The 27,002-nt window shown below is 48.2% G+C and overlaps 1 protein-coding gene and 1 long non-coding RNA gene across 6 annotated transcripts in view; one reads left to right on the plus strand and one right to left on the minus strand.

The window, feature by feature from the left end:
- Positions 1 to 22,489, plus strand: part of LOC119934570 (tubulin-specific chaperone cofactor E-like protein) — a 136,288-nt gene extending 113,799 nt beyond the window's left edge. The window contains exons 18-30 of the mRNA XM_038754100.1: positions 2,032 to 2,593; positions 3,547 to 3,746; positions 5,114 to 5,497; positions 7,910 to 8,196; positions 10,861 to 11,141; positions 12,433 to 12,543; positions 13,800 to 14,002; positions 15,783 to 15,946; positions 16,398 to 16,646; positions 17,407 to 17,569; positions 21,087 to 21,174; positions 21,512 to 21,628; positions 22,331 to 22,489. Of these exons, the coding sequence (XP_038610028.1) occupies positions 2,032 to 2,593; positions 3,547 to 3,746; positions 5,114 to 5,497; positions 7,910 to 8,196; positions 10,861 to 11,141; positions 12,433 to 12,543; positions 13,800 to 14,002; positions 15,783 to 15,946; positions 16,398 to 16,646; positions 17,407 to 17,569; positions 21,087 to 21,174; positions 21,512 to 21,628; positions 22,331 to 22,431 (2,910 nt within the window). The 3' untranslated portion in view covers positions 22,432 to 22,489. The remainder of the gene's footprint in view (positions 1 to 2,031; positions 2,594 to 3,546; positions 3,747 to 5,113; positions 5,498 to 7,909; positions 8,197 to 10,860; positions 11,142 to 12,432; positions 12,544 to 13,799; positions 14,003 to 15,782; positions 15,947 to 16,397; positions 16,647 to 17,406; positions 17,570 to 21,086; positions 21,175 to 21,511; positions 21,629 to 22,330) is intronic.
- LOC119934574 overlaps positions 14,309 to 27,002 on the minus strand; it is a 149,537-nt gene continuing 136,843 nt past the window's right edge. For 4 of the 5 annotated variants that reach the window (XR_005452968.1, XR_005452970.1, XR_005452967.1 and 1 more), the window contains 2 exons: positions 25,576 to 25,688; positions 17,109 to 17,559 (listed from right to left, as the gene is read on the minus strand). This is a non-coding gene — a long non-coding RNA (uncharacterized LOC119934574). Of the gene's footprint in view, positions 14,435 to 17,108; positions 17,560 to 25,575; positions 25,689 to 27,002 lie in introns of those variants that run through there. The other variant, XR_005452969.1, reaches the window with a different exon arrangement.

Below are 27,002 nucleotides of genomic sequence, written 5' to 3' on the forward strand. Positions count from 1 at the left end.
TGCTTCCCAGGCTGAGCCATAAGCACTAATGTTGGCCTTCCTCCGAGAATGCCCAAGTCCCTTGCAAGCCACTGAGGGCATCCCCCACCTTTCCCCAGCCGCCACCTGCCCCCCACCGGGTAGACAGTCGGGGCTCATCCCAGGCCATCCCAGAGTTCTGTCCAGGCTTTTGCTCAAAGCCTACAGCTGTACTCCCTTCTGCCATCTTTAGAAGCCCTTTTGACCTTCCCAGAGTGCTGCATTATATAAATCCCAGAAAAGTTGTTTGCTAAACTAATGATCAGTCAATCATGCAATGATATAATAATAATAATGGAATTTGTTAAGTGCTTACTATGGGCAAAGCACTGTTCTAAGCACTGGGGGGTTACAAGGTGATCAGGTTGTCCCACGTGGGGCTCACAGTCTTAATCCCCATGTTACAGATGAGGTAACTGAGGCACAGAGAAGTTAACTGATTTGCCCAAACTCACACAGCTGACAAGTGGCGGAGCTGAGATTAGAACCCATGACCTCCGGCTCCCAAGCCTGTGCTTTTTCCACTGAGCCATGCTGCTTCTCATTGCTTGTTTGGTTGTTTTTTTTATGGTACTTAGTAAGCACTTACTATATGTCAAGCACTGTTGTAAGCTCTGGGGTAGATACAAGTCAATTAGGTCGGACACAGCCCCTGTGCCACATGGTCATCAGAGTCTAAGTAGGAGGGAGAACAGCTATTGAATCCCTATTGTACACTTGAGGAAACTGAAGCACAGAGAAGTTAAGCGACTTGCCTAAGATCACAGAGCTAGCGATCGACAGAGCAATTGGCAGAGCCAAGATTAGATCCCAAGACCTCTGACTCTCAGGCCTGTATTCTTTCCACTAGACCACACTGCTTCCCTATTGAGCATTTACCAAGTGCAGTGCACTGCAGTAAGCTCTTGGGAGAGTCCAGTGCCACAGAATTAGCAGACACATTCCCTGCCCATAATGAGCTTAAAGTCTTAGAGGGGGAGAAAGAGATTAGTATGAAAAATAAGTCATTTATAATAGAGCATTTAAAGGTAAGTACATAAGTGCTGTGGGGTCGGGGGTGGGACGAATATCAAATGCCCAAAGGTCACGGATCCAGGTACCTAGACCGCGCAGGAGGGAGAGTGAGCTGGTGGAAAGACAGCTTAATCAGGGAAGGCCTCTTCAAGGAAATGTGACCTAACAGACTAGAAATAAGAACAAATCTGGACTCCTAGCAGCTGTGCCCGTAAGCTCATTGTGGGCAGGGAATGTGTCTGTTTATTGTTACCTCGTATTCATTCACTCAGTTGTATTTATTGAGTGCTTACTGTGTACACAGCACTGTACTAAGGGCTTGGAAAGTACAATTCAGCAACAGAGACAATCCCTGCCCACAATGGGCTCACAATCTAGAAGGGGGGAGACAGGCATTCAAACAAGTAATAGGCATCAATAGCATCAATATAAAATAAATAGAATTGTAGGTATATACAAATCATTAATATAAATAAATAGAATTAGAGAAGCAGCATGGCTTAGTGGCAAGAGCATAGATTTGGGAATCAGAGGTCGTGGGTTCTAATCCCAGCTCTGCCACTTGTCTGCCGTGTGCCCTTGGTCAAGTCACTTAACTTCTCTGTGACTCAGTTAACTCATCTGTAAAATGGGGACTGAGGCTGTGAGCCCAACATGGGGCAACTTGATTACCTTGTATTTACCCCAGCGCTTAGAACAGTGCTTGGCACATAGTAAGTGCTTAACAAAGACCATAGTTATTAGTATTGATAATAATAATTAATAATTATTATTATAATTATAAATATGTACATATATATACAAGTGCTGTGGGGTACTCTCCCAAGCACTTAGTACAGTTCTCTGTACACAGGAAGAGCTCGATAAATATGATTGAATGAATGAATGACATGACGGAAATCCAGGGAAAACCGAGTTTGATCTGGCGCCTCTCGGGAGACTGGGTGAGGGCCCATGGGGGGGCCTCCTTGGCTCAGTGCCCCCTCCCCATCCCTACAGGTGAACGACGAGCGCCTGTATCTGCCCCTGAAGCTGGCCCAGGGCAAAATGAACATCTTCGCCTTCGGCTTCCACGTCATGGTGGAAACGGACTTCGGGCTGAAGGTGGTCTTCGACTGGAAGACGTTCCTGTCAGTCACCATCCCGCGCAGCCTGCAGAACAGCACCATCGGCCTCTGTGGCCGTTACAACGGCGACCCCGACGACGACATGGAGACGCCCGCCGGCCTGGTGGCCTCCAGCGTGGCCGAGTTCGGGCAGAGCTGGGTGAGGAGGGACCCTTTGTGCCAGGTGGGCTGCGGGGACCGCTGCCCGTCCTGCACCAGGGTGGAGGGCTTCTCTAGGGTCCAGCAGCTCTGCGGCCTCATCCCCAACCAGAACGCCGGCTTCGCCAAGTGCCACAGCAAGGTGCACCCGGCCTTCTTCTACAAAAACTGCCTCTTTGACTCCTGCATCGATGGGGGCGCCGTGCCCACGGCCTGTGGCTGGCTGCAGAACTATGCCAGCGCGTGCCAGACCCAGGGGATCGCGGTGAGCGGCTGGCGGAACTACACGTCCTGCGGTAAGCCGCCCCACCCTGTACCACCTTCCATTGCCCTTGGGCCACCTGTGGTCTACTCCGACCAGCCCTGCTGGAGCCCCCTTCTCTTTTTTTTTTTTGAAGATATTTTTAAGTGTTCTGGTAGGTGTATCCATAGAGTTTTCTTAGTAAAAATACAGAGGCGTTTTACCATTGCCTTCTCCCGTGCAGTGAAAACTTGAGTCTCTGCCATTGTCTTTGATCAACATTTTGATCATTTGACCATCCACCTATGCCTCTTTCCCATGCCACTGCTGCCCAGCACAGGTGAATCAACTTTGTCTGATGCTTCAGCAGAGACCTATCCATTAGCAAGCTTATCTCAATGGCATAGCTCTAAACTTCATTGAAGTACACAAACTCTCCTGCCACAGTAAAGTGTTGATTCATAGGAGAGCAGGAAAAGTCCAGAGAAAATGTGGAAGAAGCAGACCAGCAGCTAGCTGGATAGAAACCATAACAAAGATAAAGGAAGAACCAATACTTCCCAAGCACTTAGTACAGTGCTCTGCACACAGTAAGTGCTCAATAAATACAATTGAATGACTGAATGAACCGATAAGCAAGGTTATGGATTTTGACAGAAGTCAGGACATTCTGGAGAAAATACATCCATAGAGTCGCTGTGAATCGGAAATGACTTGACAGCACTTGATAATAATAATAATTTGTTAAATGCTTATGGTATTTAAGTGTTTGACTTAGAACCATCAAATGCTGTTGTAAGCTCTGTGGTAGATACAAATCAATTAGATGGAACACTCATCCTGTCCTGCGTGGGGCTCTCAGTTTCAGTGGGAGGGAGAATGGAACCCGGGATTGGGAGTCAGGAGGACCTGGGTTCTAATCCTGGCTCCACCACTTGTCTGCTGTTTGACCTCATGCAAGTCACTTCACTACTCTGTTGCCTCAGTTACCTCATTCCCCCCTTGCAGCTGTGACCTGCCCGCCCAACAGCCACTATGAGAGCTGCGTGAGCGTCTGTCAGCCCCGCTGCGCCGCCATCCGCCTCAAAAGCGACTGCAACCACTACTGCGTGGAGGGCTGCCAGTGCGACCCCGGTTACGTCTTGAACGGCAAGACCTGCATCCTGCCCCATAACTGTGGCTGCTACGCCGATGGAAAATACTATGAGGTATACCCCCCAACTCTCTCTCTTTCTTTTTTTTTCATGGTATCTGTACGAAACTCTGGGGTAGATACAAGCTAATCAGGGTGGTCCCACGTGGGGCTCACAGTTTTCATCCCCATTTTACAGATGAGGCAACTGAGGCACAAGGAAGAGAAGTAACTAGCCCAAGGTCATATAGCAGACAGGTTTTGGAGCTGGAATTAGAACTCAGGGCCTTCTGAGTCACTAGACCTGTGCTCTATCCACTAAGCCATGCTGCTTCTCCTTTGTCTTAGCTGTTCTGCAAAGAAGTTGTCAAGCTCTTTGTGGGCCAGAGCCTGCAGAGGTGCTGCAGGAGGAAGAGAGGGAAAATTGGGGGAAACTGGAGTCAGTCTGGAAGCTTTCTCCTCTGAACCTTTCCTACTAAACCCTGTCCCTCTCCGGACCCTCCTCATGTACGCAGGTCCTTCAGCCCCATTCTGTGTTCTGGCTCCCTTCTGGTCTGATCTGGCCAGACAAGGAGGGTCCAGCCCTACCTTGGCCCTGCCACCAAGCTCTCCGTGGGGAGGAAGACATTTGCAGGTTTGCTTTTATCCTCCCACAAGCGTGATGCTAACTTCTTAGCAAGAAGTCTGGGGAGAATTTTCACCATGTCCCTTGGCTGGGTGGCACCCCAGCCCATTCCCCATCCCCAGCTTTGAGGTGGGGGGTGAGAACGGGTGAGGGCGAGGAATGCGGTCTCTGGGCCCAAGGCCTTGTCCCCAGCCACCTTACACCTCCCCCATCGTGACCCACCAGGGACGGCGGGTGAAGAAGCAGAGGAGGATCAGGAATCACTGCCACAGGCATCAAGTGGAGGGTGTTGTGGCAGGGTGCAGGGGATTGTTATATTGTACCCTCCCAAGCACTTAGTACAGTGCTCTGCACACAGTAAGCACCACTGGTCTGCTGTGTGAATTCGGGCAAGTCACTTCACTTCTCTGTGCCTCAGTTCCCTCGTCTGTAAAATGGGTAACAAGGCTGTGAGCCCCACGTGGTACAGGGATTATTTTCAACCCGATTTGCTTGTATCTACCCCAATGCTTAGAACAGTGCCAGGCACATAGTAAGCACTTAACAAATATCATCATTATTATTATTAATAAATATGATTGCATGAATGAATGAATGAATGAATGAGTGTATGGGGTGGGTGGCAGCCAGAGGAGGGGCATTCCCCAGGGGCTTTCCCGAGCCCTTGGGAGCCTCTTGGGGGTGGGGGTGGGGCCCACACTGTCCCGAGCGGGGGCGGGGAGCCGTGACGACCCCTCATGGTGGTCAGGCCGGTTGGACTTGGCCTGCTGCCTGGCCCCTGACCCTTGACCCCTGACCCCCGGCCACGTGCGTTGCAGCCCAAGCAGCTGTTCTGGAACAGCGACTGCACTCGGCGCTGCCGCTGCTTCCGGCGCAACCTGATCCAGTGTGACCCGCGGCAGTGCAAGTCGGGCGAGGAGTGCGCCCTGCGCCACGGGATGCGCGGCTGCTTCAGCACCAGGACCCCCTTCTGCCTGGCAGCCGGTGGCGGCGTCTTCCGGACCTTCGATGGCGCCTTCCTCCGCTTTCCCGCCAACTGCGCCTTCGTCCTCTCCACCATCTGCCAGAAGCTGCCCGACATCTCCTTCCAGCTCATCATCAACTTCGACAAGTGGTCCGCCCCCAACCTCACCATCATCTCCCCCGTCTACTTCTACATCAACGAGGAGCAGATCCTCATCAATGACCGCAACACCGTCAAGGTAGGGGGCCTGTCCATCCATCCTCCTCCTTGCCTGCTTGTGCCTCAGTCGACCGACCTGCCTGCCAACCTGCCTGCTGATCCATCTGCTCATCTGCCCTCCAGCCTGTCTTCTTGTCAACCTCCTTGCCTAATCCATCCATCTTTCCTCCTACCTCTCTGCCCACTCACCTGTCTGTCTGTCTGCCCACCTGCCTATCTGTCTGCCTCTCTATCTTCCTACCCATCCATTCTGTCTGCCTGCCATCTGCCAATCTGCCTATCTGTCTGCCTGCCTCCTTGTCTACCTCCTTGCCACCCCTACCATATGTCTGCCTAGCTGTCTGACCACTCACCCATCTGCCCATCAGTCTCCCCGCACAACCATCTGCCAGCCTGCCTGCTCACCAGTCTGCTTGCCTACCTGCCCGCCCTCCTGCCTGCTTACCTGCCTGTCTGACTGTCTACCCACACACCCATCTACCTGCCCCCTGTCTGTCTCCCTACCTTCTTTCCTTACATGCCTGGACCTTTGGAGGGGTGAAAAGGAGGGATGGGGCTTAGAGGAATTGGAAGGCACATTTTGTGTAGGTCAGTCAGTCAATCAATTGTATTTACTGAGTGCTCCCTATGTGCTGAACACTGTACTAAACACTTGGGAGAGTATAACACAACTGCATAGCAGACACATTCCCTGCCCACAACAAGCTTATAGTCTAGAGGACTGTGGTGCATTTAGCCTTGAGCATGAGGGACAGGGCAAATCTTCCAGGCCAGCTGATCCATCAATCAATAGTATTTACTGAGCGTCTTCTGTTGGCAGAACACTGTATTATATAAGCCCTTAGGTGCTACAAAATAATTAGAAAAAATTAACCCTATTGTCAAGGAATTTGAAGTCCAACAGGGGAGGCAGACACTTAAATCCTTAAGACTAGGGAGAGCAATAAGGTACATAAGATATCCACCAATCAGTGTAGAGCACTTACTGTGTGCAGAGCACTGAACTTCATGCTTGAGAGAGTGCAGAAGAGTCTATAGACATGATTCCTGCCCAAAGAGGAGGCAAACACTAAAATAAATTACAGCTGGCAGGAACCAACAGAGTTTAAAGATAAATACACAAGAGCATTGGGCAGAGTGAGAGTGCATGGGCTCCCCAAGGGAGTTGGAGGAGAGTGTAACCACAACAAGTGTTTTCTGTGATCCACTGATGTGTGCAGGACAGCTCCAGGTCACTGGACACATGTCTCTGTCCTCAAAGAGCTTCCAGTTGAACCAGCTAAATAGGTAAAGAACTGCTGGAGCAGTCAGCTTCCTGCCTGGAATTTGGGGATTATCCAAAAATTCAAACTGGCCACAGGTCTTTCTGTGAGGCTCGGGCACAAGCAACATATTCATCAATCCATCAATGGTATCTATTAAGCACTTGCTATATGCAGAGAAGTGGACTAAATGCTTGGGAGAGAACAATAAAACAGAGCTGGTAGACATATTTCCTGCCCACAAGAAGCTTGTGGTCCAGTGGGCCTGACTGAATTTTGCAAATTCTTGTGAAAACAGATTTGATTTCAAGATTTTTTTTTGTTAGGGAAGCAGCATTAACTAGTGGATAGAGCACGGGCCTGGGAGTCAAAAGGACTTGCGTTCTAATACCTGCTCTGCCACTTGTCTGCTATGTGACCATGGACAAGTCACTTCACTTCTCCGTGCCTCAATTCCCTCATCTGTAAAATGGGGATTAAGACTGTGAGCCCCATGTGGGACAGGGCCCATGTCCAACCTAATTAACTTGTATCTACCCCAGTGCTGAGAATAGTGCTTGGCACATAGTAAGCACTTAACAAGTACCATAACTATTATTATTGTTATTGAGTTTACAGTAAGCCGCCGTGGCGGTGGTGTTTTTTTTTTTTTATCTCCACTTCCTTTGGCAACTTGAGCGGTGTGACCGCTGCCTTGTTAGAATGTAGTCCAGGGAGCAGGGTGCCTGTTTATCACCGAAAGCCTTCGTTCAGGGACTCCAAAATGCTCCTCGTAACCAAGAAAACAATTTATTATGTAATTGAGAGGCCTTGTGAAGAGATTTTCCTGCGAGCCGGGGAAGGAAAATGTTAGAAGCAAGAAGATGATGAAGGCAAGAAATATTGCACCTATTGGCTCTCTGGAGGGGCTTTCAGCTTGAACATTAGACACGGGGTGGCTATAAACCCAGCAATGAAGCCAGATCTTGCCACAGTGCCTTCTGACTTTTAACACAGAGACGGTATTTCAGTTTTCTGAAATAGGCTTACCCGGGGAAAATCTCTGCACAGAATCCAGCCTCTCACAGAAGGCTGGTTTTTCCAACTCCTCCCGCCCTGCTCCCCTTGAGCTTCCCAGCAGCTCCCTGGCACATCAACCTCTCACTTTTCTCCCCTCTCTCCCCAAACAGGTGAATGGGACTCAAGTGAACATCCCTTTTGTGACGGGCCTGGCCACCAAGATCTACAGCAGTGAGGGCTTTCTGGTGATCGACACGAGCCCCGATATCCAGATTCACTACAACGGCTTCAGCGTCATCAAGATCAGCATCAGCGACCGGCTACAGAACAAAGTGTGCGGTCTCTGCGGCAACTTCAACGGGGACTTAACCGATGACTTCGTGACACTGCGGGGCAAGCCAGTGGTGAGCAGCGTGGTGCTGGCTCAGAGCTGGAAGACCAATGGCATGCAGAAGAGGTGAGGGTCAGGGGCAGGCACTGCCCAAGACAGAACGGACCCGTTGCTGCCCCAGACTGAATGGTCCAGACTTATCCGGGCGCTGTGGGAGGGACATTCGTTCATTCATCCAATCACATTGATTGTGCACTTGCTGAGAGCAGAGCACTATACTAAGTGCTTGGGAGAATACAGAACAACAATACACAGATATATTCCTTGCCAATAATGAGCTTGTTGTTGGCAATGGTGAAGGGTGAAGAGAGGTGAAGACAGGTATTAATATAAAAAAAATTACAGATGTGTACATAACTGTTGGGGGGCTGGGATGGGGGAAGAACAGAGGGGGAAAGTCAGGGTGATGCAGAAGGGAGTGGGAGTAGAGAAAAGAGGGGGCTTTGCCAGGGAAGGCCTTTTGGAGGAGATATGCCTTCAATAAGGTTTTAAAGGCGGGGGAGAATAACTGTCTGTGGATTTGACAGCAGCGTGGCTCAGTGGAAAGAGCCTGGCTTTGGAGTCAGAGGTCATGTGTTCAAATCCCGACTCCGCCACTTGTCAGCTGTGTGACTTTGGGCAAGTCACTTAACTTCTCTGTGCCTCAGTTACCTCGTCTGTAAAATGGGGATTAAGACTGTGAGCCCCACGTGGGACAACCTGATCACCTTGTAACCTCCCCGCACTTAGAACAGTGCTTTGCACATAGTAAGTGCTTAATAAATGTCATTATTATTATTATTATTATTGTTATGATTATTATTATTATTTGAGGAGGGAGGGTATTCTAAGCCAGAGGCAGGACATGGGCGAGGGGTCGGTGGTGAGATGGGCAAGATGGAGGCACAGTGAGAAGGTTACCATTAGTGGAGCAAAGTGTGCGGGCTGGGCTGTAATAGGAGAGTAGAGAGGTGAGGTAGAAGGGAGCAAGGCTTTAAGGTCCATGGTGAGGGGCAGTGACACATCCACATATGCTCATGGCAGGTGTTTTCCAGGGCCTGAGAGTGGGAATGAACTCCCTCAAAAGTGCTGCCCTTCCTCTGCTGGCAGGATTTGAGAGCCCCGTTTCTCTGACTGGGCCGATTTAGCAGGCCAGGTGCAGTCGAGACTAAGGACAGATTCTGGACCCAGAGACTAGAAGTCCCTTTCCTGTCACATAAAAGTTAAAAGTTGGGCACCGTGGTGTCATTCATTCGGTAGAGAAGCAGCATGGCCTAGTGGATATAGCATGGTCCTGGGAGGCAGAAGGACCTGGGTTCTAATCCTTGTTCCGCCACTTATCTGCTGTGTGACCTTGGGCAAGTCACTTCACTTCTCTGTGCCTCAGTTACCTCATCTGTAAAATGAGGCCCATGTGGGACAGGGACTATATACAACTCAATTTGCTTGTAGCCACCCCTGTGCTTAGTACAGTTCCTGTCACTTAGCACTTAACAAATGCCACAAAAAAAATAAAAGAGAGAAGTAACGTGACTAGTGGAAAGAAAATGGGTCTGGGAGTCAGAGGACCTTGGTTCTAATCCCGGCTCAATCAATTGCTTGCTGTATGATCTTGGGCAAGTCACTTCCAGTCTCTGGGCCTCCGTTTCCTCAACTGTAAAATGGGGATTAAATACCAGCTCTCCCTTGTACTTAGAATTTGAGCTCCATAAGTGTCAGGGACTGTGTCCAACCTGATGAACTTGTATCTACCCCTGTACTTAAAATGGTGCTTGACATAAATACCTAAGTTATTATAATAAGACCATAAATACATCAACAACAATAATAATAATGATAATAATTATAATTATAACCAAAAGGTGCCCACGTGCCAGTGTCAGAGCAGTCCATTCGAGGTGGAAGGGGTTTGCCCCCGTGCCGAGGTTGAGGGATGGATCAGATGACCTCTGGGGATTTTCTTAGCCCTCTGATTCCATCAATTCCAATCGTGTAGCCCTGACCCCCGGGGGTCGGGGGTGGGAAAGAACCATGGTCTAGGCTCCCCTTTCCATTGACTGGAAGGACCCTGCTCAAGTGGTCCTCACTCCCACCTCCCCCTAGCTAATTGACCGACATGGATGACCACTCTGACCACCTTTGAGAAGCAGCATGGTTTAGTGGATAGAGCATGGGCTTGAGATTCAGAAGGACCTGGGTTCTAATTCCGGCTCTGCCACATGTGTGCTGTGTGACTTTGGGCAAGTCACTTCACTTCTCTGGGGTTCAGTTACCTCATTTGTAAAATGGGGATTAAGAGTGTGAGCCCCATGTGGAAAGGCCTTCCCAGACTGAGCCCCCTCCTTCCTCTCCCCCTCCCCATTCCCCCTGCCCTACCTCCTTCCCCTTCCCACAGCACCTGTATATATGTTTGTACAGATTTATTACTCTATTTATTTTACTTGTACATATTTACATATTCTGCTTGTTTTATTTTGTTAATATGTTTTGTTTTATTGTCTGTCTCCCCCTTCTAGACTGTGAGCCCGCTGTTGGGTAGGGACCGTCTCTATATGTTGCCAACTTGTACTTCCCAAGCGCTTAGTACAGTGCTCTGCACACAGTAAGCGCTCAATAAATATGATTGAATGAATGAATTATCTGGTACCTACCCCAGCACTCCAAACAGTGTTTGGCACATAGTAAGTGCTTAACAAGTACCGTTATTATTATTATCATTATTATTATTACCTTCACCGCCTCTCCCTGCAGCTGCAACGAGCTGCAATACTCCCAGTACGCGTCTACCTGCGACAACGTGCACATTCAGAGGATGCAGGGCGACGGCTACTGTCTGAAACTGACCGACATGAAGGGGTTTTTCCAGCCCTGCTACGGGCTCCTGGATCCCCTCCCATTCTACGAGTCCTGCTTCCTGGACGGCTGCTACAACCAGCCAAAATTCCAGCTGTGTGGCTCCCTGGCGGCCTATGGGGAAGCCTGCCGCTCCTTTGGGATCCTCAGCACCGAGTGGATAGACAAGGAGAATTGCTGTAAGAGGCCTCTCTCCGCTCTCTGGCCTCTCTCCCTGGGCACACGGGTTGGGAGAGGAGGTGGACGGCCCCAGGTTGGGTGAGGGGGGGAGGGTATCCTCCATCCTCTGCTGGCTGGAGCCTGGGTGGGGCAGGGGTGTGGGTGGGGCATGGTTTTCCCCAGGGGTTAAACTCATCTGGAGGAACTGGAAAAGCAGCCTCTGAGGCCTTCCATTAATCAATCAGTCAATCAGTCAGTCAATGGGAAGTAGCACTGTTTAGTGACTAGAGCACAGGCCCGGGAGTCAGAGGGCATGGGTTCTAATCCCGCCTTTGCCACTTGTCTGCTGTGTGACCTTGAGCAAGTCACTTCACTTCTCTGGGCCTCAGTTACCTCATCTGTAAAATGGGGATTAAGACTCTGAGCTCCATGTGGGATAACCTGATTACCTTGTATCTACCTCAGCACTTCGAACAGTGTTTGGCACATAGTAAGCACTTAACAAATACCACAGTTATTATTATTCTCTGGGCCTTAGTTACCTCATCTGTAAAATGGGGATTGAAACTGTGAGCCCCACTTGGGACAGGGACTGTGTCTAACCCAATTTGCTTGTATCCACCCCGGCACTAAGTACAGTGCCTGGCACATAGTCAGTGCTTAACAAATACCATTATTATTATTATTGATCACTGACTATGTGCAGAGTACTGTACAAAGCACTTGGGAGAGCTGGTAGACATAATAGAATCGATAGACATGTTCCCTGACCACAACGAGCTTACAATCTACAGGTACTGTAGCTCACTGACTCCAGCTGCTCAGTTATACAGTGGATTTATTGAGCACTAATTGTATGCAGAGCACTGTACTAAGTGCTTGGGAGAGTTCAATACAACAGAATTAGCAGACACATTTCCTGCCCATAATGAACTTACAGCGTGCTTATAATTGAGCTATCAATCAATTAATACTATTTATTGAGCTCTTACTGTGTGCAGAGCACTGTACTAAGGACTTGGGCAAGTTAGTATATCCCAATTCCACCAAATGCTACTTTCTTGTCAGATGCTGACCCAAAGGGATGGCAGTGTCAGAAAAAGCCAAAGCGCCTGGGACCTGGGGCCTTGCAGTGGAGTTGTCCTTGGGGGGTCTCACCTACAAAATGGGGTTTCAGTGCCTGTTCTCCTACCGAGACTGTGAGCTCCATGTGGGACCTGATTATCTTGTATCTACCCCAGCGCTGTGCTTAATACCTATTGAGCGCTTAACAAATACCACAATTGTTATTATGATGATTTTCCCTTTTAGCAGGAGTGGTTGAAGATCCCTGCTTGGGGGCCGACTGTCCCAACCGCACCTGTGAGCTGGACAACGGGAGAGAGCTGTGTGGCTGTATCGAGCCCCCACCCTACGGTAACAGTGACTGGCAGCCATCAATGGCCTGGCTTGCCTGAGACCCTTGCCCCAAGCAGACAGACCTCCTCCCCAGACAGTTAAAGTCACTTTTCCACCGTCCCTGAGCCAACTCCAGGCAAATATCTCAACTCCACCGGATGCCAGTTTCTCTTCAGAAGCTGACCGGAGGGGATGGTGGTGTCAGAGCAATCCAAGGAGTCTGAGTCCTGGGGCCTTGGAGTGGAGTCTTTCTTGGGGTCTCTGAGAAAGAAAGCTCCTCAGTGGTGAGGGGTGGGGAACTGCTCCAGGGACTCAGTCAAGTCAGAGACCTTTATCTCCAGCCCCAAGGAGCCAACTGAAGTGTCTGTGCTTTCTCCAGGGGCCAGAGAGAGAGCACTTTGGTGACTGAGGGCCCGGCAGTCACTGACAATATTGCCGAGAATCTGTTCTGTTCCCCGTGGAGGATGGGAGGAGCCCCCAAGCACTCTGTAGCCTGGCCACATCGACGGAGAGACTGCTCCGCAGGCCAAGCTAAATTTAACATCACTAGTGGAGGCGAATCTAATTAACTGAAAGGCTCCATGGGAGGGCATTTGATATTTGGGTCCCATGAGAATGCCCTGTCTGAACAGGCAGCAGTGTCTCTCGATTATTCTCACGGTGCCTGTTAGTCTGTCCTTATGCTTGGGGAATGCAAAACAAGCAAGGGACTTGTTTCCTGCTGACAGGGAACTTATTCTCCTTGGGAGATATGAAGCAGGGGAAGGCCTCCTGGAGGAGGTGTGAGCTCAGAAAGGCTTTGACGAAGGGGAAAGCTGTGGTCTGTGGGCTATGAAGAGCAGGGAGTTCTTGGTAGGAAAGAGGGAGGGAGTAAGAGGTCACCTGAGGGAGTGACAAGATCAAAACACTGAGTAGGTACAAAGGTTGGGAACCAGGATGTGATAGACAGAAGGCTTAGTTTCCACAGGGCAAAGTCTAGGCTGGAGGGGAGTGTCTTTAATCAATGCTGAACTAGTGTAGGGATAAAACGATCAGATCTAATCCCTCATAGGCCAACAGCTGTAAACAGTGTGTAGATCTAGATTTATATCAATGCTGGTATTAGTTTAATGAAGACATAAGGGCCCCCGTATTCAGCTCTCTTACCATTTTTAAGAAATGGTAAACCCAACTCACCCAGCCCAGGTCAAGGTTGATTGGCCCCTCCACCCCACACACTTCCCGCCACAAGTGAGACCGACTCTCAGGGAACAGGCCATTCAACCCATTCTCTCCCACAGACACGCACGATATCATTGACGTGGAAGTGACATGCAAGGCCTCCCAGATGGAGGTGTCCATATCCAAGTGCAAGCTCTTTCAGCTTGGCTTCGAGCGAGAGGGAGTGAGGCTTAATGACAGACACTGCTACGGCATAGAAGGGGAGGATTTCATCTCCTTTCAGATCAACACCACCAAAGAGAGCTGTGGAAACATCGTTCAGGTGAGACGGCTGGTACCCAGAAGGCTCTGGGTGGTGGTGGGGAGGCAGAAGAGGAAAAGCTCCTGGCCTCAGCAAATGCCCTGTCTGTACCAGGCCCATGGAGGTGAATCAGCTTTGAAGTCAACTTCATGGGAACAGCAGGGCAGGAGCCCAGCATTGGAAAGATATCAGAGACAGAAACAGTTCAAGTCCTTGTCGGATTCAGTGTCACCAAAATTGGCTTTATTTGACTGTCAGTCATAGATTCAGGCTTGCAGGATGTGGGCAAACACAATCTTGTACCTACAGACTTTCATTCTCATTTCCACATTGCATATTGGCAGCCTGCACCAAACCTGGGCTCTGGGGAAGGAGAGATCTTGTCTCTGGTATCCAGGCTCAGCTCCAGCTCATCTTGGAGTCTTGATCTGCTGTGGGTTTTGTACTCCGATGCTGCAGGTAGAGAGTTGGTTTTGTCTCTCCATCTCAATGGAGAGCCAGTGGGGCTGCAGCCAGCCAGTTGTATTTACTGAGTGCTTACTGTGTGCAGAGCACTGTACTAAGTGCTTGGGATAGTATAATATAATAATAAATAAACCCATTCCCTGTCCACAATGAGCTTACAGTCTAGAGGGGGAGACAAGACATTAATATAATGTGTCCTACCAGATTAACTTGTATCTATCCCAGGGTTTAGAACAGCGCTTGACACATAGTGCCTCTGACCTGGAATGCCCTCCCTCCTTAAATCCGACAGGCAACTACTCTCCTCCACTTCAAAGCCTTATTGAAGGTACATCTCCTCCAAGAGGTCTTCCCTAACTAAGTCCTCCATTCCTCTTCTCCCACTCCGTTCTTCATCGCCCAGACATGCTTCCTTTATTCATCCCCCCCTCCCAACCCCACAGGAATTAGGCACATATCTGTAATTTATTTATATTAACATCTATCTCCCCCTCTAGACTGTAAGTTATGTTGCAGGCAGAAACTATGTCTATTTATTGTTATATTGTACTCTCCCAAGTGCTTAGTACACAGTAAGTGCTCAATAAATATGATTGACTAACAATGAATGAACATAGTGAGCACTTAAATACCATCTTTATTATTATTATTACAGGATAATTGAGTTGATCAGAGTCTCTGTACCAGCCCCACAGCACTTATGTACATATCCGTCCTTTCTTTTACTATCCGTCTCCCTCTAGATTGCAAGTACCTGGTGGGCAGGGAATGTGTCTGCCAACTCTGTTGTATTCTCCTAAGTGCTCAGTATGCACTCTATACCCTGTAAACACTCAATAAACATGATCAATTGAGAGAGAATCGGTATTTAATCCCCATTTCACTGATGAGGAAACAGAGGGCCAAAGAAGTTAAGTGATTTGCCCAAGGTCACACAACAGGCAATTGTGAGAGCCAGGATTAGAACCCAAGTCTTCTGTTTCTCTAGGCCAGGGCTGAAATGGTAGCATTTTTCCAGGAAATGCCTAATATCTCCCCCTGCACCCTGTAAGCACATTAGAGGGTAGGGAACGTGTCTACCAACTCTGTTGTATTGTACTCTCCCAAGCGCTTAATACAGAGCTCTTCACACAATAAGTGCTCAATAAATACCACTGATTGATTGATTGATTGATCATGCTGAGAATATCCTCTGACTGACTGACTTTGGTCTCTGAGTTTTGTTTGGAATAAACCCACTCTGCCACCCTGGTGGGAGGTAAGGGACTTGTAATGCTCCACCCCCTTCACCTTTCCTTCTGGATTGAATGATTTCCATCCCCTGTCTGCTCCCCAGTCCAATGACACTCACATCACTTACAAAAACATGATCTGGATCGAGAGCGCCAACAACACGGGCAACATCATCACGAGAGACCGGACCATCAGCGTGGAATTTTCATGTGCTTATGAGCTGGACATCAAGATCTCCTTAGATTCTGTCATCAGGCCAATGCTGAGGTAAAAAGGGTCTCCCTACTCCAGTCACTTTTTTCAAAAATGACCTGCATTCCACACTCATCGTGTGGCAGATGCATGGGTAGATGTCAGCTAATCTGACCAGGTCCAGCCCTTGGGTTTAAGTGGGAGGGAGAGCACATGTGTCCATTTCCCAGATGGGGAAATTGAGGTTCAGAGAAGCGATGGGCCAAATGCTTCCCTTGTTCGGGGAGGGGCGGGTCACTTGGCAAGCTGGTGGCAGGCCTCCCAACTCCCAGACTCTTGCTCTGGCCACTAGGCCGAACCGCCTCCTTCTGGTCCTGGCAATTTCCCTTTTCCAAATGGCCAAAGCTTCCGTCTCCCCTCCCTCCCCAATGGTTCGGTCCAAAAGCTCTGTGGCAGAGTGTCCAAGCGCTCCGGGGCTGGCTCTGTCTGGCACGTCCCGCTGCCTCACTGTCTGCTTTCCCGCTAGTGTGATTAACCTGACCGTCCCGACCCAGGAAGGCAGCTTCACCACCAAGATGGCGCTGTACAAAAACGCCTCCTACAAACACCCCTACCGGCAGGGAGAAGTGGTGCTGACCACCCGTGACGTGCTGTACGTCGGGGTCTTCGTGGTCGGGGCCGACGCCACACATCTGATCCTGACTCTGAACAAGTGCTATGCCACCCCAACCCGGGACAGCAATGATAAGCTTCGCTACTTCATCATCGAAGGAGGGTGAGCGGTGCTGTGTGGTGGGTGGTCATCCCGAGATCCGGCGGACCTCCAGATTTGGCCCAGGGCACCCATTTGGTGAGCTGGCAAGAATTCTGGCCCGGGCCAGAATTCTCCAGAAAAGACTGGGGTCCGTGGGAATGGGTCGTGGGCCTGGAGAAGTGGGAGTTAATTAGGTTGGACACAGTCCCCGTCCTGCATGGGGATCACAGCCTATGTAGGAGGCAGAACAGGTATCCTCACTTCACAGTTGAGGAAATTGAGGCACAGAAAAGTAAAGTGACTTGCCCAAGGTCAAAGAGCAAGCACCTGGCAGAGTCGAGTTTAGAACTCAGGTCCTTCAGGTCCCAGACCTTGGCTCTATCCACTAGACCACAGTGCTTCCCATTCTGGGGGCTCCCGGCAGGGCGGTTCCAGAGCTTGACGCTCAAATGGGCATTCACGGAAGAGATGGAGCAGGATGTTAAAATTTCAAGTTTATTACAACCGCATCAGCCCGAAGCAGGGAAAATGAGGGGAAATTCAATTGCAGGGGATCGCAGTGCCCCCGGGGACATTAGGTTTCTAATGGCAGGAATGATGGCAATTGATTAGAGGTGCGTGTTAACTGCTCGAGAAACACAAGGTGGACATCCTGACAGGATCAATTTGGTTACTTATGTGAAACGTGCAGTTTGGAGAAAAAGGAGGTGGAAAGAGGCTGTTCTGAAGGAAGGGATGAGGTTGAAGAGGAAGCTAAGATAGCACTTTTCCTAATGAGTAGGTGCCAGAACATTAAAGACAACACCATCGGCATCGAGGAGAATGCTGTCTCCCTCACCTGCCGCTTCCACGTCACCGTCTTCAAGTTCATCGGGGACTATGATGAAGTTCACCTCCACTGTGCGGTCTCCCTCTGCGATTCGGATAAATATTCCTGCAAAATAGTAAGTGGGCAGAAGGAAAACCAAGCCCTGAGCCTCCTCCTTGTGGCTCTCTCCCCACAGTTGGGGGTGGAGGACATCTGCGTAGGGGCACCTGGGAAGTCACCCTGAGGAAGAGGGAATGGAAAGCAGTTTGGGCCTGGAGCAGCTGTGGGAGTGGGTGGATCAAACAAATTCCTGTCTCAAAATCCTCTCCTCCAATTCTCTCCTCAACCGCATCCAATCCTCTTCTGTCCCCTTCACTCCACAGAAACTGTCCTCTCAAAGGTCACCAATCATCTCCTTCTTGACAAAACCAATGGCCTCTACTCCATCCAAATCCTCCTCAACCTCTCGGCTGCCTTCGGCACTGTCAACCACCCCCTTCGTCTGGAAACGTTATCCAACCTTGGCTTCACTGACACTGTCCACACCTGGTTCTCCTTTTATGTTTCTAGCTGTTTATTCCTAGTCTCCTTTGCAGGCTCCTCCTCTGCCTCCCACCCCCTAACTGTGGGGGTCCCTTTAGGTTCATTTCTGGGCCCACTGCCTTGGAGAACTCATACATTCCCATGGCTTCAACTACCACCTCTATGCAAATGATATCCTCATCTACTTCTCCAACCCTAAACTCTCTTTCGTTCTCTCTCTTCAGCCTCACATTTCCTCTTGCCTTTAAGACATCCCGACTTGGATGTGTTCCTGTCACTTCAAGCTTAACATGTCCAAAACAGAACTCCTTATATTCCCTCCCAAACCATGTCCTCCCTTTGACTTTCCCGTCACTGAAGACAGCACCATCATCCTTCCTGTCTCACAAGCCAGTAACCTTGGCATTATCCTTGACTCCTTTCTCTCAGTCAGCCCACATATTCAATCCATCACTAAATCCTATCGGTCCCATCTTCTCAACATCACTAAAATCTGCCCTTTCCTCTCTATCTAAACTGCTGCCACATTAATACAATCACTCATCCTATCCCATCTGGATTACTGCATCAGCCTTCTTGCTGACCTCCCGGCCTCCTGTCTCTCCCTGATCCAGTCCATACTTCACTCTGCTGCCCAGATCATTTGTCTACAAAATCGTTCAGGACATGTCTCCCCACTCCTCAAAATACTCCAGTCATTGCCCATCCACCTCCGCATCAAACAAAAACTCCTCGCTATCAGCTTTAAAACGTTCAATCACTTTGTCCCCTTCTACCTTACCTCACTACACTCCTACTACAATCCAGCCCACATACTTCACTCCTCTAATGCTAACCTTCTCACTGTGTCTCGATCTCTTCTATCTCGCCGCTGACCCCTCGCCTATGTCCTGTCTCTGACCTGAAACTCCCTCCTCAAATCCAACAGACAATTACTCTCCCATGCTTCAAAGTCTTATTGAAGGCACATCTCCTCCAAGAGGCCTTCCCTAAAACCTCCTTTCCTCTTCTCCCACTCCCTTTTGCTTTGCCCTGACTTGCTCCCTTTGTTCTTTCCCCCTCCCAGCCCCACAGTACTTAGATACATAGCTGTAATTTATTTTTTTATATTAATGTCTGTTTCCCCACCTCTGTTTCCCTTATAGGCAGGGAATATGTCTGTTTATTGTTGTATTGAACAATATACATACCTACAATATATGAGAGTACAATATAACAATATAACAGAGTTGGTAGACAGTCCCTGCCCACAGTAGCTTAAAGTCTAGAGGGGGAGACAGATGTTAATATAAATAAATTCCAGGTATGTATATAAGTGATGTGTGGCTAAGGGGGTTTTGAATAAAGGGAACAAGTCAGGGTGATGTAGAAGGGAGTGGGAGAAGAGGAAATGAAGGCTAAGTCGGGGAAGGCCTCTTGGAGGAGATGTGTTTTCAATAGGACTTTGAAGGTAGGGAGAGTAATTGTTGGATATGAAGAGGCAGGGTATTCCAGGAAAGAAGCAGGATGTGAGTGAGGAGTCGGCAGTGAGATAGACAAGATAGAGATATAGTGAGTAGGTTGGCATTATAGAAGCAAAGTGTGCAGGCTGGGTTGAAGAAATAATAATTATGGTATTTGTTAAGTGCTTACTATGTGCTAAGTACTATACTAAGAGCTGGGGTCACTGCAAGCAAATCGGGTTAGTGGGAGAGCAACGGGGTGAGTAGTGATTGGGGAAATTATTTTTGCGAGTTACTATGTGCCAAGCACCGTACTAAACGCTGGGGGAAATTAGGTCAGACACTGTCCCTACCCGACATGAGGTTCACAGCCTAAGTAGGAGGGGGAACAGATATTGAATTCCCATTTCAGAGATGTGGAAACTGAGGCCCAGAGAAGTGAAGTGATTTACCAAGATGACACAACGAGGCCAGTGAAAAAAGCGTGGGCTTGGGAGTCAGAAGGACCTGGGTTCTGATCCCTGCTCTGCCAATTGCTTGTTGTGTGACTTTGTGCAAGTCACTTCACTTCTCCGGGCCTTAGTTTCTTCATTTGTAAAATGGGAATTAAGACCGTGAGTCCCATGTGGGACAGGGACTGTGTCCAACCTGATAGAACTTGTACCTACCCCAGCGCTTAGAACAGTGATTTACTGTCCGCTGTGGGCAGGGAACATGTTTACCAACTCTGTTAATATTATACTCTCCCAAGCACTTAGTACAGTGTTCTGCATAAGTTAAGCATTCAATAAATATGATTGATATTATACATACTAAGCACTTAACAAATAACATAAAAAAATTTAAAAAGTGGTGGGCGGGATTAGAACCCAGGTACTCTGGCTTCCAAGTCTGCACTCTTTCTAGTAGGCCTTGCTGCTTCTCAACTCTGGCCCGTTAGCCCTTCTTCCTTCCATTTGGGACCCCGCCTGCCTGTGGTCCTGAACAGAATTGCTCAGGGTGCGGGCCAAGCTGAGGGGAAGGGGAGATCAGGAGAAACTGAATCAGCATGGCCTAACAGATAAAACACTGTCCTGGGAGTCAGAAGTTCCTACCTAGGTTCTAATCCCAGCTCCATCACCTGTCTGCTGTGTAACCTTGGGCAAGTCACTTCACTTCTCTGTGCCTCTGTTCCTTTATCCATAAAATGGGGAATAATACTGTGAGCTCCTTTTCTTGTGAGTTGATTTGCTTGTATTTACCCCAGTGCTTGGTACATCATAATTGCCTAGCAAATACCATATAAAAAAACAAAACTAACAAAAAGCAACTCCTTGATCACCCTCGCCTCCTCCACACAGCCCAGATGAGGTTTGGTTCCAGGGGTTCCGTGACTCAATCGACCATTTTACCCTCGAACTTCCGCAAGGAATGGAGGATTGTGGCAGCAGCCCTAGTCTGTAACCTGGCCTGGTCTTAAAACCTATTCTCAGATCTGAGCCCAGTCGATTCTTCTCTGGCAAAGTGCCCCCTCCCCCACCCCCCCCAGAGAGGCCGATCATGAGCGGGTTGCTTCTAATTTGGCTTAGCAGGGCCGGGGCTCGAGGCAGAACCTGTGGATGCTTCCGGAACACCAACCCACCAAGGTACCCTGAGATGAGACATCCTCTCTGTTGTTTTGCCTTGTAGATTTGCCCACAAAATTCAAGGATTGCCACAGATTACACAAAGGAGCCCAAAGAACAGATCATTTCAGTGGGACCTATTAGGAGGAAAAGTAAGTGTTCCTGAAATAGAGCCCTAAATTATTAAAGCACACGTTTTGAAAACTCTGGTGAAGCTTTATAGCAACTTAAGAATCTATTAGGGGGCTCCCAAGATGGTGGTGGGCTGGGGTTCCACCTTCCCCTAAGGGTGAGGGGCTAGTTATTCCCTGAGTCCCTGTTTCAATTGCCTGGATAAGCACTGGGTTTTGACAATTTTAAAAATGGGGGACTGGGAGGTGAGAGGGAAGAAGTGGAATTGAAAACAATGAAATCTGGGGGTCACACCTGCCTGTAAACTGCACCCCCCACCCCCACCCCCGTGTCCCCCACTCCACTTGCTCCTTCCAGGGCTAGACTGGTGCGAGGACAACGGCGGCTGTGAGCAGATTTGCACGAGCAGAGTAGACGGGCCCCTGTGCAGCTGCGTCACGGGGACACTGCAAGATGACGGCAAGAGCTGCAGAGGTGAGTTCCTACCCAGCCTCAGGGAGCCTGTCTGTGCAGGCCTGTCCCCTGACAAGCGGAACAAGATACTCTCTCTCTTTCCCTCTCGGTCTCTGTCTCTCCCGCCTTCCCTCTTTCTTTCTCTTTCCCTCTTTCTTTCCCCCTTTCTCTCTCCCTCTTTCTCTCTCTCTCTCTTTCCCTCTTCCTCTCCCTCTCCCTCTCTCTTCTCTCCCTCTTTCTCTCTTTCTCCCTTTCCCTTCCTCTCTACCTCTTTCTCTCTCTCTGTCTATCTCTCTCCCCTTTCTCTCTCTCCCCTTTCTGGAAAATTAGTATGAGACCTAAGGGAAGAAATTTGCATCAGATCCCCTCCAGTCACAGCCTTAACTATGAATAATGATCAGCTTTGCTTTAGTACTTGAATATTTTAGGGGTGGGTGCCAGAGTCTACTCTGAGCACCGAGGACACTGGGTCATGGCTTACTCTTCTGGAAAATGGAGATAATACTTTATAATAGCTGGGCGGTCACTTACACCAACCTTCCTGTCTGCCCCGCTGCTGATGGAAATGACTGGGGTCAAGAGAAGAGGGCAGTGAGAAAGTGGAGACAGGTGGACTCCAGGTTAAAAAGGGCTAGCTGAGGTGGTCCAATCCGGGTGACCGGTAAGCAGGCTTTCCTCAGCCCCACTGGTGGCTTACACCCATCCCTCTCTTTCTCTTCACAGCTGCTAATTCTTCAATTGAACTCCACGTCTGGATAATTCTCCTCATTGTGACCCAGATTTCACTATGGCATTTTGTCTATAAATCAGGCCCAACCTCATAACTAACTCCAGGATTCCATTTAAAGTACTGTAATTTACTTTCCTTCCATTTCCTGTAGGATTAAAAAAAAAAAAAGAAAAGAAAGCATGAGTCCCCAAATCCACACCTACCCCACAGCATCCTGCATCTCACCTCTGACATGGCTGCTGATCAGAACCGGTCTGGGTTCAGTCCCCAGCCAGATTGAGGGCCTCTGGAGGGAAGTGATCATCTGGCCTGAAATTTCCCATCAGACTCAGACAAAAACTCCAGCTCTGGCAGAGCTAGTTAAGGAAAAACTCGAACTGGCCAGGAGGACCAAAACCAGGACAACCCATTCCCCATTTTTCAATCAGGTGCTTAAGGTTTTGTTGTTGTTGTTGTTGTTTGCAATTTAAGCCAGAGAAGGGCAGCGGAGAAATTTGACTCCCTAGAAGTCTGGTGGTTTGGGAGGTGACTGATCTGTATTGATATTCACCAGCCTCTCCCTGTGAGGGGGTTGGGGTTAGTGCCTCACTACAAGCTCCCCTCTCCACTTGCCTTTCTCTTTCACATTACAAATCAAATAAATAATTGAATGTGGGGTATGTGTGCTTAAATAAACTTTGTGTTCAAGTATTCTCATTCCTAGTGGCTGGGCTTTCTCTTCCTCCCCAGTAGGGCTCCTACCCATGCAGGCATTGGGCAAAAAGGAAAAGGGTGGAAATAACAGGGGTATTCTCTGGTGAGAAAAATGTAGCCTCAGCAGAGGCAGGTTCTAAGTCTGCTAAATAGAGACTGAAGGCCTCAGAAACAGGTCCAACTCCTTTCAGGATGATGATGATGATACTTGTTAAGCGCTTACTATATGCCAAGCACTGTTCTAAGCGCTGGGGTAGATATAAGGTAATCAGGTTGGCTCACAGTCTTAATCTCCATTTTTCAGATGAGATAACGGAAGCACAGAGAAGTTAAGTGGCTTGCCCAAGGTCACTAAGCAGACAAGTGGCAGAGCCATGATTAGAACCCATATCCTCTGACTCCCAAGCCTGTGCTCTTGCCATCAAGCAACGCTGCTTCTCTTGAGCTTTGAATTTATATTTTGGCTTTAGCCTCTCACCATCTCCCCCTCTAGACTCTAAGCTCACTGTGGGCAGAGAATGTATTTATTTTTATGTATTTATTGTTATTATTATTAACAACAACAATAATAATAATAGTGTTATTTGTTAGGCACTTACTATGTGCCAAGCACTGTTCTAAGCACTGGGGTAAATACAAGATCATTGGTTTTTAACACAGTTCATGTCCCACATAGGGATCACAGTCTTAATCCCCATTTTACAGATGAGGGAACTGAGGCATGGAGAAGTTAAGTGACTTGCCCAAGGTCACCTAGACAAAAGGCAGAGTTGGGGTTAGAACCCATGTCCTCTGACTCCCAGTGCCGTGCTCTTTCCACTAGGTCACGATGTACTCTTCCTAGCACTTAGTACAGTGCTCTGCACAGTTAAGCACTCAATAAATGCGATTTACGGACTGACTGAATTGCTCTTAATCTAGGCATCCAGGGAAAAACTAAGCCCTGGAGCTGCTCACTTTGCCTCGGTCCCTGAGGCACCACAGGGACCAAATGAGAACGCCTCAACCCTTCAAGGGTTGTTTCCTGGGCTGCAGATCTGTGCTTGGGTAATGACTGGCAGCTGGCAGCCTCAATCCACCGGGGGTCAGTGGGAAATAGTGGGGGGGCAGCTGGCGAACTGAACCCAGCTACTGAGCTAGAAAACAAATCAAGCCAGCTTGAGCCAAGACTCATTGGGATTGTGGATGACCTCTGGCTTCATAGCATGGGTAGCCCACGTGGGCTCCTATGATGAATGTCACGCCGATGCCTTCCTAAGACAGGCGTGAGCCAGACCACCAACGACCTCAGAATCACCACTTCTCCTAAAGGTATTTTGTTTCAGAGAGAAAAGGACCCCATGTGACGCTTCTATGTAGCAGGAGGTTTAAAGGGGAGTCTTAGTTAGGCCTCTGGCAACTGGGATTGACCTAAAAATCAAGGGAAAAAGGGCTCTTGGGGCTAGCATGTCTTACAACCAGGGTTTCTATAATTAGTTTCTTCAGCATTGGAGAGTACATACTGTACCCACACTGTATCCACAGAACTCGCGAATTCTCAAGGTAAAAATCAGAAGCACTAATTATTCCACATTACCTTAATTTCCCTGTTATTTTTAGAATCATTTGACATTGTGAAAACTTGAATCCAACAAAATTCCTTTCAGCCAAACTCCTTTTCAGCCAAAGGAATGAAATAATTATCAAAAGCTGACAATTGCATAAGGCCCATTGTCATCTGGAACAATTTCTTTGCGAATCATTTGGAACTGATCTCTATTTCCGAGTGTTCTTTTCCACCCCCGAAACCCTGAGCCCGAGGTTTCCAGGGCCGGTTCTCACCACTGGTTTTTATTTTATTTTATTTTTGCGGGGAGGGGGAATGGTCTATGAGCTATTTTCATTACTCTCTTGTGCTGACAGGCTGCAGAGGAAAAGAAAATCAGACAGTGCCCTCTCGTGACTGTTTTTTGTTTCGTGATGAAACTGTGTGTGATACTGAATCACTACCACCGAAATATAGATTTTTTCGGAAGCCGCAGATGCAGAAGGTTTCCAGGGATAGGTTTTTTGGATCCTAGCCACTGCCGTGGCCTTTCACCATAGACCAGTGGGAGATTTATCCTTAGCCTTTCAGGCAACCAAGAGCCTGTGCGGTAATGGGTAGTTGACCACCCTAGGGAAATTTTGTCTGAAATTTCTCTTAATTTGTATGAAATATCTCTGACCCCAAGGAATCAGGAAATGTAGGTCATCGGGAAAAGTAAGTATCTCTTTAAAATGAGGAGAAATAAACAATTAGTTCAGAACAATATGAAATATTTACTGGCCTCTTTTTGGACAGATTGTGAAATACTTGTATATGCTTCCAATGCCCAACTGCAATAACTCTGTTCTGACTAATGGAAGTTTAATTCTGTTGGCTGAATTATGACCACCAATAGCATCATAAAGAGACAAATCTTCTTGGTACAGATAGGAATAAAACATTGAAGAGGCTCCATTCCTTAAAGAATTGGGCAATAGAATTCTATTTGCCAAAGAGACGGTGCAGAATAATACTTACTGTGCATTGCATCTTGTGTTTCTGCTTGATTAAAGATTGCAGGGTTAGTAATTGTTTTATTCTTCCTCAAAACACCGGGTGTAAAATGTTGAAGAATGAGGATTTTTTTTCACCTGGTAGATGAAATAATCACACTTTATGCTAATATGGCTCCTTTCTTACCAGAGTTTTACAACCTGTATTTAAAATTATTGCAGTACTTTGTGAACATGAGATTCCAGGGATTCTGCTATTAGCAAGAGGGTACAAATTAGGCTCTAAAAAACCCATGACCCACCCTTATATTGATTTATCAACTTCTAATGAAAATACTGGCCTCACTGAGACTTCCCTGGACAGTGAGGCTGGGCCTGGAAAGGCCAATGAACTGTCTCCAAGCAAGACTGCTATGTGACCTTGGGCGAATCACTTCACTTCTCTGGGCCTCAGTTGCTTCACCTGGGCCTCAACTGTAAAATGGGGATTAAGACTGTGAGCCCGATATGGGACAGGGACTGTGTAGCTCAAATACCCTTTATCTACCCCAGCACTTAGTACAGTGCCTGGCACATAGTAAGCGCTTAACAAATACCACTAATATTATTGTTATTGTTGTTGTTAGTAGTAATAAATTATTATTTTTAACAATAATAATAATAATAATAACCTCACTCCCAGTTGCCAGCTGGGTGACCTTGGGCAAGCCATTTAACTTCTCTGGACCTCATTTTTGTCATCTAGACTGTAAACTCCTTCTGGACTATAAACTCATTATAGGCAGAGAACATGTCTGCTAATTCTGTTGTATTGTGCTCTCTCAAGTGCTTAGTCTGTGCTCTGCCTATATTAAGTGCTCAATAAATACCACTGATTCGCTGATTAATCTGTAAAATGGGAATAGAATACCTTTTCTGCCTCCCATCTAGACTGTGAGCCCTGTGGAGGACAGGGACTTTGTCCAACCTGATTATCTTGTATCTGCTCCAGCACTTAGTACATGCTGGGCACATACCAGCATACCACATTACTTACCAAATACCACTGTTATTAACCCCCTTCATACGTGCCCCATCCCACAGGGCTGCCCGGTGGCTATGAAGAGAAGTCAGTTGGTCTGGACCGCCTCTGGTGTTGTGGCATTGTTAATTAATTAATTCAGTCGTATTAATTGAGCGCTTACTGTGTGCAGAGCACTGTACTAAGCGCTTGGGAAGTACAAGTTGGCAACACATAGAGACAGTCCCTACCCAATAGTGGGCTCACCGTCTAGAAGGGGGAGACAGAGAACAAAACCAAACATACTAACAAAATGAACAAAATGTTGGCTTCTTGTTTTTTTTATGGTATTTGTTAAGTGCTTACCATGTTCTTACCTCAGTGCTTACCTCAGTTAAGCACTGGTACAAAATACAAGACAAGATACAAGATAATCCCTGTACCACATGGGG

This window comes from Tachyglossus aculeatus, chromosome 11, assembly GCF_015852505.1.
Source record: "Tachyglossus aculeatus isolate mTacAcu1 chromosome 11, mTacAcu1.pri, whole genome shotgun sequence".
Classification (NCBI taxonomy): Eukaryota; Metazoa; Chordata; class Mammalia; order Monotremata; family Tachyglossidae; genus Tachyglossus; species Tachyglossus aculeatus.